The sequence below is a fragment of the Epinephelus lanceolatus genome, chromosome 10, assembly GCF_041903045.1.
Source record: "Epinephelus lanceolatus isolate andai-2023 chromosome 10, ASM4190304v1, whole genome shotgun sequence".
Lineage (NCBI taxonomy): Eukaryota > Metazoa > Chordata > Actinopteri > Perciformes > Serranidae > Epinephelus > Epinephelus lanceolatus.
The window spans coordinates 13589307-13607325 of record NC_135743.1 but is presented as its reverse complement, the minus strand read 5'-3'; the positions used below and the strand labels follow the sequence as shown (position 1 = coordinate 13607325).

Genomic DNA, 18019 nt, shown 5'->3' with positions numbered 1-18019 from the left:
CGGTTCTGGCCCCCAGGCCATATGTTCGACACCCCTGTGTTGGACCTTCATATGATTCCATTCTCAACGGTTTAAGAGCTCTACTATACAGAAGGTGAGGAAAAATTAAAGACAGGATGGCTGACGTGTTTGTCAAAACCACATTGACCAGGTGCTGCTCTAAAGTTTGGACACCTTTACTGGAACTTTGTTACCTAAGTGTAGGCCGAGTGAATATTAAAGCGTAGGCCTGATTAATACACAATAATAATACAAACAACAATTTGATTTTACTTTCTGTACAGTAGGTTAGTCTACATATTAATATAGCCAGTGCAAGTGAATGCCTCCCTTTCTTCAATAAGGCCATTCTCCTCTACACATCTCATTGAACAAACAGTGCACATGATCCAGTCCTCAGTCTGCTTGGGATCATTTTCATAACCATCTGGCTTTGCAAAAATCACAAATGTCCCGGGCCATCTACCCTCTGTCTTCTCTCGTTTTTCTTTGTGACAGGCTTTGTTTGTTTTTTGAGGCAATGTGTGAAAAATGTTCACTACTTAGTTGTGAAGGAAATACTTTTTGAAATATCTCGCTATCTAGCTAAACTCAAATTCCTAGCTGAACTCAAATCCCCCATTATGTCATAATGTGAACTAGCCTTTAGAATGATTTGAATGGCTGTCCCACTTTGCCAGTGACACACATGTCCCACTTAAACAGTGTGCTATTGGCAAAGTGGGACAGTGTCAAACTCACATTAAAAAAAAGATGAATATGAGTGTCATTTTTAAAAATTCTGATTCACAATAACACCCCATATCAAAATATATAGCAATTATGAGCTTATCCATCAGTTTTACAAGTGTTATAACCTAACATTATTTAACTCAGAATGTTATCTCAGTTTACTTTTCACCATGATTGATGCGAGGTTGTTGAATATGGTGTGCTATGCCCCCGGAAGTAATGTTAGAGTGAAACTTTAGAATTTTTTCCCCCATATATCTTTGCAAAATTAATTCATAGAATTATTTTTTATTTTAGATCACATGCTGCGTTACTTAAACAATTTGTAATGGCTAGGCTTTACTGCTAAGCATGAAACTTAAGCATCTCATGCCAAGTCATGTTAAGCATGACTTATAATAGGCAACCTATAGTGACTATATGGAGCTCAACATATACTTTATGGATTAAAGGCAATGAACACCTGAATTAAACTCATATTGGTAGTCAAACAATAAATTAATTTTGTTGTTGTAGTATCTGGACACATAAGTAACACTGTTCTAGGAGACTAACAGTTACATATTACGTGAAATTCCGTAAAATAAATTGTTTTCAAATTAAAATTAAAAAAATATATAAAATTCAGGCATTCAAATTAAAATCATAAATACTTTTTCTGTTTTGTTTTCATTAATTATTTTATCTTAACAGGCAGTGAAACGAAAGCCCCCATTATTAAAATTTAAATATAATAAAATCTTGAGTAGCTTTCCTCCTCCGGGTCTTTGCTCTGCCCCTCAGCCAAAGGTTTCCGGTGCGTCATCAGTGTGATTTTCCGGTGAAGCTCTCAACACGCAGACATGCCTGTAAGTACCACCACGGCTTTCATAGTAGCCATCAGTCGGTAAAAAGTGTTTTGACGGGGATAATTTATCACTATGTGACACTGTATTTAGTTTTCTTGCCAACAATGTTTTTACATTGCTGTTATGTAAATGTGAGGACGGGAAAATGGGCGCAATATGGCGAAACACGTGTGCAACAAAGCAGCCCACGCGGGCTCTCTGTCTGTACACCAGTCACATGCTGAGTTTTTCGCAGGGTTTGAACTCAATTTTCAAAGATATTGTTGCATATTCTCAGAGTACAATCACTGTACAGCTCAGAAACATTTTGTCCATTTCGTTTTAGTACTTTTACTTTCATTTCATCGTGTTTCCTCCTTTTGAAAGCTGTAAAATGATCCCGTCCTTTGCGTCCTGTTATCGTGATGTAAAGTTGACAACACTTATCAGAGCTGTTATGTTTGATTTCCTTCCAGCTTGCAAAGGATCTGTTGCACCCGAGCTCCGAGGAGGAGAAGAGGAGTCACAAGAAGAAACGACTTGTTCAGAGTCCTAACTCCTATTTTATGGATGTCAAATGTCCAGGTCAGTTTGTTCACGTGGCAGCATGGCCAAACCCTCACTGATCATTTAGATAATGGAGGGAAATTAATGCTCAGAGTACACAAGTATCATGCCTAATAAATACAACTTCATATTAAGGTATTGAGACTTCAGATTTATTTGAGGGAAATTTACCTCCAAGTTAATATACTGGAGTATGAAGTAATGGAGAAAATTTTGGGCACAAACACAAATAGAGGTTACACAGGGTGTCCACAGGTCCTTAAAAAGTCTAAAAATGTCTTAAATTCAATGTTACAACAATAAGGTCTTAAAAGTCATTAAATAGTCTTAACTATGACACACATTTTGTGTAATTCCACTTATCCATTTCTATATTTCTGAAGCCTTTCTGTGTAAAAGTCCACATTTCTGATGTTACAAATCTGAAATTTATATATTTTATACATGTATAATATTTGCCTGCAATGTTTAAATAAGTAAAACATGATTTGTCCAAAAATCTGTCCTAAATTTGGTTAAAAGGTGTCTTGAACGGGTCTTAAAAAGCATTAAATGTGACTGTCTGATACCTGAAGACACCCTGTTACAACCAGGACTACTCTATTACTCTACTCTATTGGTATTTCAATTTAAAGACTTGATACTGGACTTTCAACATAATTGCTTATTCTCAGTTGTTATTTTTATAATTTTATTTATTTAATGAGATGAAACAGATCTCCCCTAGCTACATTACTTACAAAAATATTTTTTAATATATTTGCCTTTATGTGTTGCCCTTTCATTGTTCCCTTAGTGACTGGGGTGTCAAATAAGGCATACAATAACACTTGTGACTGTCTGTTAAATGAGTTTCAAGTGACTCCTTTAAACAAACAGCTGCAAGGACACGTAAGGAATCGAGGACCTTTGATTACGCAATAGTTATGTTAACAGCTGGCTGTTCTCAGTGTAACGCTGATTTGTGTCTGTGTGTTGTCTGCAGGTTGCTACAAGATCACCACAGTTTTCAGTCATGCACAGACTGTAGTGCTGTGTGTCGGCTGTTCCACGGTGCTCTGCCAGCCTACAGGAGGGAAAGCTCGCCTTACAGAAGGTAAGCAGCGTGCAAAGTGGAACAACCATCTACCTGTTAAATATACATGTCACATGACACATACAAAGCTTTAAAAATGCATACAGATACATGCTGTAGATGTCAGGCGACAGCATGGAAGGTTCTACTCTATTCGTAAGTGTTAGGCATGTTTTAATAATAGATAATTCAACATTTATACTTGTGGGTTTTTGAAAAACACTAATTGAATAACACACGACAAAGGCATATGAATACTACATCTCACAGAGACTTAAAACTGAGACCTGAACACAGTCTGTACCCATGTCTGTAAGACCCAACCTTGCTAAACCTGACTAGTATTGACAAATACTAGACAGTTCACTCCAAAATAAATAAAATTAAAAAAAAAAAAAAAGTATTTTTTGTTCTTATCTCTAGTGCTATTTATCAATCTGGATTGTTTTGGAATGAGTTCCCAAGTGTTGGAGATACTGGCTGCAGAGATGTCTGCCAAATATAATGAACTAGATGGCACTCAGCTTTTGGTGCTCAAAGCGCCAAGAGAAGAAAAATTTGGAAAAACGCAACAGCAGTGTCTCTTTCTAGAAATCATGACCTGGTTACTCAAGATAATCCACAGACCTTGTTGTGAGCAGCTTCATGTAGGAACTATTTTCTTTCTACAGAGCTACACCCGGTAACTATTCACCACACATCAGGAAGTGTGCATCTACTTGTGTACGAGAGGCTTGTGCTCATGATAGCGCAAGATGTAAATATTAATAGCGTCCTCTTTGGCTGGACTGTCACGTGAGCTGGCAGTAGATGCATGGTTTCTTCTCTGAGATGGTGCAGTTGGTGGGTGTAGTTTGGTAGACAGAAAATGATTCCCAAGTGAAACTGCTCACAACAAGGTCTGTGGATTATCTTGACTCACTGGGTCATGATTTCTGGAAAGAGGCAGTGCAGTTGAGTTTTTCAAAGGTTTTTTTTTTTTGGCACTTTGAGCACCAAAAGCTGAGTGCCATCGAGCTACATTATATTCAAGAGAAGGCAGACAACTCTATGGCTGCATCTCCAACACTCTGCAACTAACACCAAAATAATTGAGACTGATTAATAGCACAACAGGTAAGAGGGAAAATCTGCCTTTTTGATTTTTGGATGAACTGTCTCCTAAGACCCAAAACTATAATTCTGCTTTGTCACCCATCACTGAGAGTTAGCCTGCCAGGCTAATGCATCATATCTACTTGCGACACATGACGTGTATCGAAAAGGATGGATTATCCACCAAATTAAGCAACTTGCTCCAGGGTACCAAAAGCCCCAGGTTCATTTTGTGTTACTTTTTTTTTTTGGCCTGAGCTCAAAGTTTTAGGCAGCAAAAGTTCCAGAACTCTGTATTTTGTTGGGCCTGTTGGGTAAGCTGTGCACTCCACCTTTTAGTGACACCTACATATTTGCCTTTGTGTTGCCCTTTCATTGTGCTCTTCATGAACAGGGTGTCAACTAAGGCATACAGTGACTCTTGTGGTTGTGACAGAAATTCATCATCATTGATCCATTTCTGCACCGTCAACTGCAAGCACAAATACTTCTTCATTCAGGCATTTGTTTACCTGTCTTTCAGCACATACAGCAGTAAATAATTTCAGAGTGGCTCATATGTCATTTCTGATAAAAGATGGACACAAATTGCTCCACCACTCGGTGTACAGTAAAGAAACGCTGATTCTGTGGACAGGATATTCATGAAGTGGTTGAGTTTAAGGTCAAGGTTTGTTTTTACTGACGCTTTAACTGTCCCACCCACTCTGTCCTGTGCTCTGCTGCCGTGGTAACCAAGCGCTTCTCAGTGCGCTCTGCTTTGAGTTACTATGGGTGCAGCTGCAACCCTTGGCACTAGAACCACTTGTTTGGAGGTGATTCAGTCTTTGAAAAGGCAGATCACAACATGAGTTTTAGTGCTCTCTTATCTGTTATATCCTCGTCAGTGAGTCAGTTTATACACCATCCCAATTATAGACTGGCTTTGTACTGGTTAATCCCCTCCCCCCGTTGTTGATGCATTATGTCCACCTAAATTTCTTTATATAAATGTGAAGGGGACACACACATTCAGTTGCCAGTTCATTAAGCATGTCACTAAAACTTGTTGACATTTAGAGCATTAATATAACAGCAAGCTAGCTCACCTCTGCTGCTTTGCACGGCGCTCTTATTGCAATTACTGCTGATATTGGGAAGCCGTTGTCATGGAAGCGTAGCGCCCACCCTCCGGTTACCCCCTGGTTAACACTATTAGCTATTAACAGTTATTCTTGTGAGTCACTCGAGGAAAAAAAATCTGGTTCCAGCTTCTTAGACATCAAAATTCTCTGGTTTCATGCGTCATTCTCCAGTGTTTTTCAGGCCAAACCATGAATTAATAGACAACGTACTAGACAGATTAATCAGTAATGCAAATAATTTTAAGTTGCAACCTCGATTGTGTTGCGTTATACAGAGATTTATTTCTAACATGCTGTCTCTCCTCATTGATAAAACAGGGTGGATAAAATATTAACAATACAATCATCTGCTCCACAAATTAATCAACACAAACTACTTTTTTATATTGCTGTTTTTGTTGATTTTAACCCTAAATTTAATCACTCTTTCCATCTTTCCTCAGGATGCTCCTTCAGGAGGAAACAGCACTAGGTTGATCAGATGTGGCTGGACACGGTTGAGAGGAATGAACAGCACTTGATGGACATCAAGTAACACTGCCATGGAGCTGATGCAGCAAGGAGGAAATGGAGAGCGGGAATACAAATCATGTAATATAATAAGTCTCTCTACAGAATATGCACAGAGAAATGCTTAGTGTCGTTGAGATTCCACCAACAGCACATATCCATTGATTCCTTTTGCCTAATAAACTTAGGTTGTGTTTTGGTAAAATAATCTTGCATGTTTGTCATCCAGTTTGTTCTTTTTGCCTCATGAAGGTTCTTAGATGTCATTTGTTCAGTAAGAGACACTTGTCAGCTCAGGACCCCTTAAAAATGTGCTGGTAAAGAGGACTCTCAGTCCATTAAGTGTGCAGATGTGTGGCCTTGGTGTTTAAGCACAAAACATTTATAGGAAGGTGAGTAAGTACTATGAGCCTTTCATTGTCCACCAGTTGCTCAGCACTATGGATTTATGCAAATGTCCTTCTACAACACTAGATCAGTTCTAGGAAAGGAGACACACTGTGGCTGAAATTGCAAATTACATCCACGAAACTGCCCTTAACTACAGCATTACAATGTTAAAGCTGCACTCTGCATAATTGGATGATGATGGATGTGTGTTACAGCTGGCAATAAATCCAAACACTAAATACGTAGCCAGAGGCCAAGTTAATGCCACAGTGAAGTCAACATTTTATTTACCACAGACAGTGATGTCATCAGTACCTGCTCCAAAGCCAGTGGTGTTGGTCCAGGGCCCGCTCTCACTCTGAGTGAGTGTCAATTCAGGGAAAGTCATTGCTGGCTCTGCTTCTGTTTCCTGATGCTTGTAGGACACAGAACACAGTGATGTGACACTAAATGTCATCATTACAAATGGCTGTGAATTTACATGTGCTTGCAAGCTTCCTGTGAAAATGATAGTGTGAGATGAATTCTTGTGAAGTTGCAGAAACAATCGCACTAGCTTGGTTGGAAATAAATCAGCTGAAATCATTTGTGTCCTGCAGTTTACTCAAAGCTTTGGTTGGCTTGTGGGCCAGTTGCACAGTCTGTGCGTGACTGCGTTGAATTGTACAGTGAATAAAGAAATTAATTCAGCAGAGGGAGTGAATGATAATTCCTGTTGCTATGGTGACATTTTTCTTATGTCTTGCTTGTATATTGGACACAGCTTACAAATAAATGATGATAAATAATGATGCTGTTGTGCCTTCTGGTTACTAAGTGACTAATAAAAGATGAACATGCCATATAGTCATTCATTTCATCACACGTTTTACCACTGCCTTTTTAAACAACACAATTTACTCCATAGTTCTCACTCACACTTTAATCTGAACATGGCCTAACGGATTAAAACAACATAATTATATCGACACCTCTATAATGATTTGTTTTTACAGCAGGGGATCTGAAAAGTTAAGATTTAATTCAGTTTCCTGATGAAAAAAAAGCCTTAGAAGTTATTAAAAACTCTTCAATCTTCTAAATTATTTTCTCATTTGCTGTAGACAGTAATGTTAGTCATAAAATGCTTTTTAAATTCGATAGGCTGTCTGGAGATGTTACAAACTAGAAGTGTTGTGACAGACCTTGAGCAAAAACTCATTGCTGCCAGCGACAACAGCTAGGCAGCTCATCGCCTCATACTGGGCAAATGAAGATTTTTGCGAAAACTAGAGTGCATTCATCATTTTTAATTGGTTCATCAATTTCCTTCATTTTTGCAGCTTATCTGGATACATGTCACACCAATTTAATTAATTATATCATTAGGAAGTATTGATTTACACTGTTGGGAGGTACTGAAAAAAATGTGATATGATAATAAATAATTCCAGGCCTTAAGGTCCCTACTGGTTTATCATCACACCAGCCAGCGTGACTGTGAAACAGGTAATAAATTGTATTTTATGTGCTATTAAAGGTCCTTATCCAGTTTATTTTTCAAACAGATTCTATCTCATGAAGGACAGGATTAGGACTGACACCTGTCCAGTGAGGGGAGCAAAAGGGGAACCTTTTCTCAGGCCCACATACACATGTTCAATTTAATATAAGCAATGATAAGCATATTTAATGTTGAACCAAAATATTCACCATCACTTATTGAAACAACAAAACACTGTATTTACTGTTGCGTTGGTAAAATGTAGCCTGTTTTATAATGAAAATAATCTCTCCTGAAATAATAACAGTCATTTGTTTTTAGTACACAACCATGGCAAAAGTGCGGGCGGCCAGCCACATGGCCTGAGATATTTACTTACCTAAACTACGAGGGAGAGAGCATGCATATGTGTTGATATGAGTAAAGGAGATTTGATGAAGGCCCATTCACTGAACCTTCTCAAGGGCCCGACATCCCTGATTACAGGCAGCGCTACTGAGGAGCTCTCCTCACAATATCAGAGCTCAGACAGCAGACTATCCAGGCTACAGTGGTGGGAATAATGAGTCAATACTAAGCTGAGTATTTTTCCTTTTCAAAATGAGGTGACAACAGATAATGGCAGCAATCGAAACAGCTTGTTATCTAAGTGAACAGAACTACTTCACATCAAGGCTGCAGATGCACAGATTTCATACTAAGCCAGAGCATTTTCTTTTAGGTATGCATGAGACTTTAAATACACTCCAAGGCTCACTGTGTTTATGTCTTTGTATGCTTGTATTTAACACACCTTGAGGGATGAGAGCAATTCCTTGGCATCCATCAGAGTAAGCTCAAACCCAAGCAGAGGGCCAGTTAGGGCCAGGGCGGCACAGAGCAGTGGAATGTCGGCAGGTAGAGCTGGACACCTGGAGCAGCTGCCACAGAGATGGGACTGACCCCACAAAGAGGCTGAAAGAGAGACATGAGACTCACTGGAGAGCAGCTGACCCCTCCTGAGAGTACACAAAATACACTTTGTACAGTGAAACCCTTCATAGCCCAGGATTATAAAAAGCTATTTAATGTTTGTAATTGATGTTGTGATCACAGTGTGTTGATACTTTCAGTACTGACTGTAAAATGTGAAGTTGTAGGTAGGGGGTGCTACAGTGCAGTGTCTCAGGGTGCAGCCTCCCTGTAGCTTTGCTTGTAGGGTGAGTGAAACTGATCGACACACATTAAGAGCAATAGGAAGACAAACGATCCATATTGGTAAGATTGCTGGGTATTCTGTACCTCACAATATATGATGTCTGTGTCTGTGAGGAGACAAGCAGTGACTGGTGTTTGTGTTTTTCCAGGTATTTCCAGTTGGTGTTGGGAATGAAGTCGTGCAAGGTCGTTTGGTCGAGGAGTCAGTCTTTAGAGATGAAAGGATAGGGGTAGTGAAGGGCTCAACTTTTAGGCTGAAGACACATGACACACTCCCATAGACACACATTTAACCAAAACCACAATCTGTCCTTTTATCCAAAAATTAGCTGTTCTTACTTAGCCTGGAATAGACCATCCCTGTCCAAAGATACTCTAGGGCTGCCCTGAAACACCTGATTAAACACCCATCTGCTCTGAGCAATACATTTGGTTTGTTGTATGCTCTCCTGTTTGTGTGGTACTTACGCACAGTGCATTCCCCATCTGAATGGATACGGAGAGGCGGACATAGCAGGAAGGACATGCAGGGGAGTACGGTCACCAAGGGATGTGTTTGTGGGGTCAACTAGCACTGCTAAAACTCTTTGTCCTGGACACCGATAGATGAAAGCTGAAGTCATCCGTGCCAGGTCATCTCTGAGTGGGAGGCAGAGAGGAGGACGGGACAAGGGGATCGATAGCGAAGGGCAGAGAAATCATTCTGAGACATGGCCAGATGAGTTTTTATAGTATTGATCTGAGCGGTTTGCATTCTCATCCCAGCTTTAAATCCGGCAAAGCAAAAGTTGTAGAATGAAAAAGTGATATGAAAGACAATTGGGGAGAAAGACAGAATGAAAAAGAAGCAGAAACTGTGTAGAGATTACAAAAGTGTACAGGAGAGGGTGGGGGGCAATGAAGTGTGTGTGTGTGTGTGTGTTGTGAGTGTGGAGCTATTGCACAAGGTTGTCACAGAAGGGCACCCTACGACAAAAGGGAAGACAGGTTGACTTGGCCCTCCAACGCTGCATAGGGATGAAAACCCTGAATAGATGCACAAACCACACTGGAGAGACCTACAGTTCAACACACACACTCTCGCACAAACCCTCGCACACACACACACACACACACACACACACACACACACACACACACACACACACACAGCATTTTGTTTGTTTGAGTTTCTCCTTCGCAAAGGACAGAGTCATTACACATAATTAGCATCCAGTGCACAATTAACTGACCTGAACACTGATGAGCAGGGTCTGGCTGACCCCACGTCTCCATGGCAACGACCTCCAGCAGAGCAAGAGGCAGTGTCTGGGCCAGTTGTCAGAATCCCCCGGGGGTGCACAGTGACAAGCCGTGTCCTGTCACATACTGACACAGAGCGCGGCGCACAGGGCAGATGGCATCTCTGGTACACAAGACAACAACACACAGTGGTTGTAAAAAACAGACTCTTGATTTCTGTGTAAAAGTTACCCCCCACCCCCCACCCCCACCCACCCCCACCCCCCTGTTGTTTAAAGTACATCCAATGGTAAAGGTGAGAGGTGAGTGTCAGTGACCCCTTAGCAGATGCCTGCTGACATGTAATTCTCCATCTCGTAACTCTATCGCCTATATGCCACACTAATACACACACATACGCATTATTCCACATTTTAGCTCTGTGGTGTATTTGTTTCTATATTGCTGTTTCTCTGTGTACACACTGCCAGTAACTAATTGCCCCTAGTGGGATTAATAAAGTTGTTTTGAATTTGAACATACATACATACACACGCACACACTGACACACGCACATGGAATCTACTGGTATTTAATTTTTAGATTAAAAACAACATTATAAAAATGATTAATGCCAAAAACCAGGTGGCAACTGGATAGTAAAAACACCATTTGCAGCATGCTCACTTTAATTGCTTATTGTATCAGTAATGACTTTGATGACTGGTTGATCTGTTGCGAAATCAGCAGGCAAACTCAGGCATTATCTCCCCATTTTTCCCCACTTCCAATTATCCTGAACTGTCTTGGCTACATGAAAGGATCCTGTTTACCGTAAACTGTGGCAAACAGGAATCTTTCTGCTGCACAAAATAACAGTGAAAAACAATTTAGACTACACTCACATTGTGTTACACAGAGAGAGAGACTAACGAACAAAAGAGACAACAAAAGAGAGACATTTTAGTTGGATAGGTTTGACGTCTTCTCTGTCTAGGTAACAGGAGGTAAATATGATGAAATAGGAGTGTAAGTGTATGTCCCTCGTGAGTTACATCAGGGTGGTTGTAAAGGTTTAGTGTGCGTCTGCTTTGCTGCATAACTTCCATCTCACAGAGGCAGAGTAGTGGCCCCCGAGCTCTACAGTCATAAAGCTGATAAATGAGTAAACATATGCTATGCACACATACTGCATGCATGCACACACACACACACACACACACACACACACACCAGCTTGCATGCACGCACACAGAAACAGACAGGCACACATGCACACTCTACACAGACCTCCGCAGGAGTGAGGGTCACTGTGATGGATGCTATCCCTGAATGGCCGCGAGTATTAAAAGCCCGGCGACCTGGTAGAGACAATCAGTCATGTCAGTTGGTCACAGCTTGAAATTAATCATTCCTGTGTCTGTGATCATTTCCTGCATTAATTATTCTGACCATGTAGCTTAAATAGTCTGCGCGCTGTGAGCGTGTCTGCCAGCGCCATGTGTGAAAGAACATTTAGGGAGATGAAGAGGAGTTTGAGGAGTCACTGAGAATGCAGGGGAGGTTGTTAAACTGCACCCCCCTCCGGTCAAACCCTGCTAACTGCAGCTCTACATTCTGCCTACATGACACTGTGGAGAAAGCAGAGGAGAGAGCTACACAAGGAGGCTGAGGATGGACATAAGAATAAATAATTTATAGTGCGGCTCATTTCGGTGGTAAAAGTACCAAAATATTTGTTCAGATCATTATGCAAAGCGGTGAATAGCGCGATCGAGGGAAATGAGTTGGAAGGAGAAAAACAGGGTGGCAGAGAGAAGATGTAAACACAGGCTGCTCCAACCTGAGAATGTTTGAGCACACTTCTTTGTGTTGGCTAACTGCAGTCTAGCTCCTAATGGATGAGACAGATAATGTGTTAGGGCTGCTGTCAATAGTTTGCATGGGAGAGAGGCTCAGAAAATGTAAATATATAATCACTAGCCAGATGACACTCAGTTATTTTGCTTAGCCAAGTTGTTACTGAGTGTGTTTGCACAGGCAGCGAATGGATTATTTTCCCCTGTCAGAAAAGTTCTGCAGTCAGAAAAATGCATTTGATGAGTATACTCATACATATTTCAACTGGTAGTTTACACACACAAAAAAAATACATTTTGTATTTGAGCAATAATTCATAAAGGATGTGTTTCAAAAGGACATAGACAGGGCTTGCAGAAATGTGAAAATGATGAATCTAAATGCCCGTGCTGCTGTATGCTATATACAAAACTTCCATTTAGCTCCTTTCATTTACCCATCCATCCATTCATTGTATTCGTCCATTGTCTATTCCCATTCACTCCTACCCAGGGTCACAGCAACCTAGGATCTAATCTGTGCATGCATTTGGTGGAAGACAGGGAACACACAAAAACACTCACGACAATAGGCAATTTACAGTCTCCCGTCCACCTGACCTACATTCCTGTGGAAAGTGAGAGGTGCACCACAGCAGCAAATAGACACAGACACAAACTCTACACAGAAATGCAGAAAAAAGAAACACAATTCTTGTCTATGCAACACAAATAACCTAATTTGTTATACGTGATAATATCAAGCTATAGAATTGTTGATAAAAATAGTAAAGCAATACAACATTATTTGTAACCTACAATCCAGAAACATCACTGTTATCACTGATGGCACTTCAGTGGTTCTATAATTTTTTCCACATTACATCATGAGCCACAACATCAGTTTGATTTGAATGTCCAATTTGTACAACACTCAAGCCTATTCCTGTTGGAATCACCCAATCAACAGCTTTCTCTGAACTCATTAAAAGGAAAGAGTCAGTGTGAAGGACACGCTGATTGCTAATCAACAGTTTCACAAACGCATGCGTGTGTGTGTGTTTTTGTGACTCCCCTTGCTCGGCATCCTTTCTAGTCTGTGTAAGGAAACTCCCCTCTGGTACAGACACAGACGGTTGCTATGGAAACCCACATCACTTTTCAGGCAAGTAGCTGGGCAGGGATGGAAGGAGGTAGAGAAAGGGGGGGTGATAGTACAAGGTTCAAATGAATAAGAAATTCTAGTGTAATCCTGTGTGTGTGTGTGTGTGTGTGTGTGTGTGTGTGTGTGCAAGACTAGGCATCTGTCTTTGAGTGCACAAGTGTGATAAGCAGAATAAGGTATAGCTCTTGCGGCAGGGAGGCAAGACAGAACAGAGCAGAAGAAATAAAACTAAATGAAGAAACTTGCTGTGCTTGTGGGATACTGGGACTCAGGGCACGGCTTGGGCTGGATGGAGGAGGAGAAAGAGGAGGGGGGGAAGACAAAGAAGCAGGATAGCTACAGCTCACTTTCAGCCTCCTCCCCTCCTTTGATGGCTGCCGCTGGACACACACAGATAATTTAAAAATGCTCCCAGAGTGCTGATGTCAAGAGATAACTGTCGAGTAAGGCTATGATGCTAAAAATATCTCATTTGACTTGAACCAGAGTCCCACCTGGATGCTGAGAGTCAGACGAGCAGCACTGTTGGCATGGTGCTGACCGTTTCTAGACTCTAATTGGCTGACTGTCTCCGCCTTCGGCTTGTCTACATCCTCCTCCAAGAGGGCAGAGGCCACAACTTGAGCCCTGCTTCATAAACAATGAGGCATGACACTCTGACAGAGGGCAGCGCCTCAGACACAGAAACCTAGAACGAAAGAGAGAGAAAAAGAAAGAGTGAATTGGTAATTAAACGTGTGAGTGGCACCGGGCCCCGGATGTGAGCATAATATGCAGAGGAGTAACAGGTAACCGAGTTATGTCAGCACAAGTGGCAACAGCAGAAGTCCTGTGAGGGGAGGAAGCAGAGCACAACTCCCCTGTGGCATCATTAAAAACCCCAACGTCTATCCCTTCATCCCGATTCAACTGAACAGCCTGAAAAATAGATCAATTAACAACCTCTGCTCTCTTACTCCTTCTCTCTCACACACATACAGGCACGTTGCCCGGCACGCAGCCTGAGGGGAGTGTGGGCGGCCTGAGTTGCCATGGAGCTCATATTGTACCGGTCCATTTCTGTGGTGATGGTGACAGGGGTTTGTCCTGGACCTACTGCTTCTACCTGCACAGCAACCTGAACCATGATCAACAAGGTTTACAAACATTTACGCATACTGAGTAGGCATGTGATAAAAAAGGACACTGAACTTACTCTCGTACAGCGGCCAGCTCCCTGGGGACCATATGAATAGCACTTAACCAACTGTATATTTTTTTTCCAGCAATGATGATCCCCTTTCATTAAACTGCCAGGCTGGAAATATTATGCACAGTCTGCTTTACTGCATTACTCCTGTTTGGGCGCAAGCCAAACTTCTTGGGTCCTGGCATAAAAATGACATAAAACATTTATCGATTTCAAAAAAATTAAAGGACTGTAGAACAGTGAGGGTGTGGTTAGATTCTAATGCCCAGGAAGCTGACTGCACACTAACTTAAAGCTTGAATGGATCAGGTAGACATTTAAGAGCCTGTAATCTGATCTGTTTTGCCAACCGACAGTGCACACATTAATATCTTTATCCAGTATCGCTAATGGAATGTCAACATTACTTCCATGATTGTGTATGTGTTAGAGTACACACACCATTTATCCCTACTTAGAATACAATTATAACACCAGGAGGCCAAATGCTGACATGGAGAGGTTCATCAGAAAGCAGTCTGTGGCCTCTGAGTTGTTACAAAAAGAAAAGAGAGTTGGTGCTGACTGAGAAAAGAGGCCTGACAATGGATGTGGAGAAGAGCCAATGTCCCGCCGAAAAAGGAACTGGCACATTACCTAAACTCAACAAAGACGTGGACAGACGAGAGAAGAAAAGAAAGATATATAACTAAAAGGAAGTGGAAAAAATAACAGGCTATGTTCAAAATCACATACTATCATACTATACACACTAAGTAAGTATGAGATATGAAGCACTATGTAAAATTAAGTTTGTAGTGCGTTTCAACTGCATAATATGGGCATTTTGTGTACATGAGAAATGCCCGAATGTATATTAGATTAGCAAGTATTTCTGAGTATACAGCATGAGCTTACTGTACATACTCAACCGCCCAAAAATGCACTGCGCCCCTTCAGACTGTGCATTGGTAGAATGCAAGTTAGATGGTTCTGGCACCAGTCAGCAACGGAGCAAGCACAAATGTGAAAAATATAGGCGCTCACATATATAATGCCCTGTAGAAAAAATATTTAATACTTGCACTAAAATAATATATTAAACTGAGTGTGAGAGGTAATGTTGACTTATATTTGTAATAAACAATTTTTACTCAACAGTAGCTCAGTCATGAGATGCATTGGTTGAGTTTAGTATTCAGTGTGAACAGTCCGCTGGTAATGGCATAATTGATCGTTACGTTAGTAAGCAGTATGTAGTACACACGAACTGAATACGTAGTATTTTGTGCGCTAGTATGCGATTTTAGACACACTCATGCTCTGCTTTCCAAATCGCATACTCTTTCTTTTTACTTTCAGTACACACTGAAACTTACAAAAGTAGACATTGATGCATGTTTTATGCATTCAACTGGGACATACTACTTTGTCATCAAATTGCACCTTGACCTTTGACCCTCTTGCTCATATATCTGTCACACTCCTTGGTGCAAAATTTTAAGAAGAAGTATGTGATTTGGAGCGCAACAGATCTTAACATTATCACTTAACGTTACCTTGGAGATATAACAAAATGCCATTCCCTGAGCTTGCCAGAGACAGAGGTCAAACCGGAGAGCTCTGCTGTTGTTACTTTGCAATGTATGCAGTTTTAATTTTCAAGTTATATGAAGTTTCAAATTATCTGTTATCTGTTTACCATTCAGTCAATGTGATGAAGATGACTGTGGGTCAGAATAGCCCGAAAAGCATGCTAGCTTTCATACTGCAAAATGTGATCGCATGCAGCAGGACATCCTGGTATTTTTGGCATACTACATTTGTCATACGAATTGCTGGGACATGCTAAAACTTTTTCTGGCATACCAAATAGTCGAGCACTGGAACGCAGCTCAGGTGTCACTGTTCACGTATGGGACAACAGGAAAGAGGACTTTCAGGGGGACACAAAGTAGAAGCAAACTCAACTGAAGGCACTTTGCTTGTAACTGTGCTTCATAACAAGGCTTACAGTTTGGCAACATGATGGCAGTCCAAAGAGGCAAACAAATCCAATAAAGCTTTGGCAGAAAGCAGATCACAGACTAGCAAACACAGGCAGGTTTACAGAATCCAATCTGGGACTAAAAGAGGGAATGATGTCAGTGATACTGGTATGTGTACATTTATGGTGATTATGTGATAAAATGCCTTTGTGATTGTGCTGCAAACCAATCCCCCATGGGTACCTACCTATCTGATGGACAGGTGTGCAGGGAGGACCAGGGTCATGTGACTGGCTAAGGGCAGAGAATGTCAGAGGGCATCTGTTTGACAGATGGAGACTGTCACAAAAAGGGGACTAGCAGGACGGAGAAGGGTAGACAGGGCAGGTGTCAACATGACACAAGAGTTTAATATTTGGGTGTTCTTTTTGTATGAACATTTAATTTCTCTCATTTTGTGTGTGTGTGTGTGTGCACTCACCTCTCATATGGTGGTGCGTTGAGAGTTAAGTGTATCTGAAATGTGAATCGCAGTCTGGCCCAGCTTCTTTAGGGCTATTATTTCTGCTTTCATCATCACCACGGCAACATCACTGTCACTCTCTGACCAGCTTATAATGCTGCGTCCCAATTTCTACCTGCTCATATTTAGGCACATTCATAAACACTCACAAATGCACGACAAACACAGTCTTTCTGCATGCAATGCTGCCTCAAATCCCTCTCATCACATGTACATAAATACACACCTTCATGCATGCACGCATGTACAGACCTGTATGTGTTGGTAGATCTGTCCCTCTGGTTGCCAGGGAAACACCAGGATATAAGACATCAGACTGAGGGGTTCATAGATCTCCACTTTCTGGTGGACTGTCACTGGTGGGGTCATCAGAGGGATTTCACTGTTATGAAAAGGGAGGGAGAGTGAGCAATAGTGTGTGTGTGGGTGTCTACAGGTATCAGATGCTTAAATGTAATGCTTTGAAGAACTTTCTAAGGTAAATCTAGTGTGTATGTGGTCCCATGCAGAGGTAGGTTTAATGTAAGGATACGGTTATCAGGGTAATTTAGGTTAAGCTACATTTTGCTCTCAGGTTAAGTACAGTATTAGATTATAAAAATGCGTAATATCAAATAAAGTGGACTTTCACACAGAAGAGCTTGACTCATTTTGACAAAAAGAAATTAAAAGATGGATAAATGAAATTAGATACAATGTTTGTGGCAATAAAGACCTCACAAATTCGAATCTAAGACTATTTTACGACTTTTAAGGCCTATTAAATTGAATTTAAGACATTTAAAAACGTTTTTAGGACCTTCAGGCACCCTGTGTATGTTTGCATACATGTGTGTGCTGTCCCCTGTAGCAATGTTATACAGCTACACATCTCCACAACATTATGTTTTGGTGGCAGAAGCATCCAGTACACCACTCATCTCTGCTGTCAGCACAAAGAGAAGTTAGAGATAAAAGACACTGTTGCGATGGAAACAGTCTCCTGCTGACAGAACCTGGTGACATTTGTGTCATAATGAAAACATTACAGTTGACAGGTGAACCATATGATCGTGGACGAGTACAGGCAGGCAATAATGGTGGCCGACTTCCAGCATCCACCTGCCTGCCTCCTCG

The 18019-nt window shown here is 41.1% G+C and overlaps 1 protein-coding gene, 1 long non-coding RNA gene and 2 other non-coding genes across 4 annotated transcripts; 3 read left to right on the top strand and 1 right to left on the bottom strand.

Annotated features, from left to right (window-relative positions):
• Positions 1–1497: 1497 nt before the first annotated feature.
• Positions 1498–7108, top strand: rps27.2 (ribosomal protein S27, isoform 2). The gene is made up of 4 exons (XM_033639585.2): positions 1498–1580; positions 2036–2144; positions 3112–3222; positions 5864–7108. The coding sequence occupies exons 1-4, from the start codon at positions 1575–1577 to the stop codon at positions 5890–5892; spliced, it is 255 nt and encodes an 84-aa protein (XP_033495476.1). The 5' UTR covers positions 1498–1574; the 3' UTR covers positions 5893–7108.
• LOC117266534 (small nucleolar RNA SNORA13) lies at positions 2888–3019 on the top strand. Its single transcript, XR_004502503.2, has one exon. It is a non-coding gene; the product is annotated as a small nucleolar RNA SNORA13 (small nucleolar RNA).
• Positions 4651–4782, top strand: LOC117266535 (small nucleolar RNA SNORA13). Its single transcript, XR_004502504.1, has one exon. It is a non-coding gene; the product is annotated as a small nucleolar RNA SNORA13 (small nucleolar RNA).
• A 1506-nt stretch (positions 7109–8614) lies between the features above and the next one.
• On the bottom strand, positions 8615–10396 carry LOC117265636 (uncharacterized). The gene is made up of 3 exons (XR_004502424.2): positions 10233–10396; positions 9469–9639; positions 8615–8757 (listed from the first exon to the last, which is right to left on the bottom strand). It is a non-coding gene; the product is annotated as an uncharacterized LOC117265636 (long non-coding RNA).
• Between the last annotated feature and the right edge of the window lie 7623 nt (positions 10397–18019).

Bases quoted from the DNA above. Each gene is read 5' to 3' on its own strand.
- rps27.2 (XM_033639585.2), top strand. The intron at 2,145-3,111 runs GTCAGTTTGTTC...TGTTGTCTGCAG, and splicing joins TATGGATGTCAAATGTCCAG to GTTGCTACAAGATCACCACA. The intron at 3,223-5,863 runs GTAAGCAGCGTG...ATCTTTCCTCAG, and splicing joins GAAAGCTCGCCTTACAGAAG to GATGCTCCTTCAGGAGGAAA.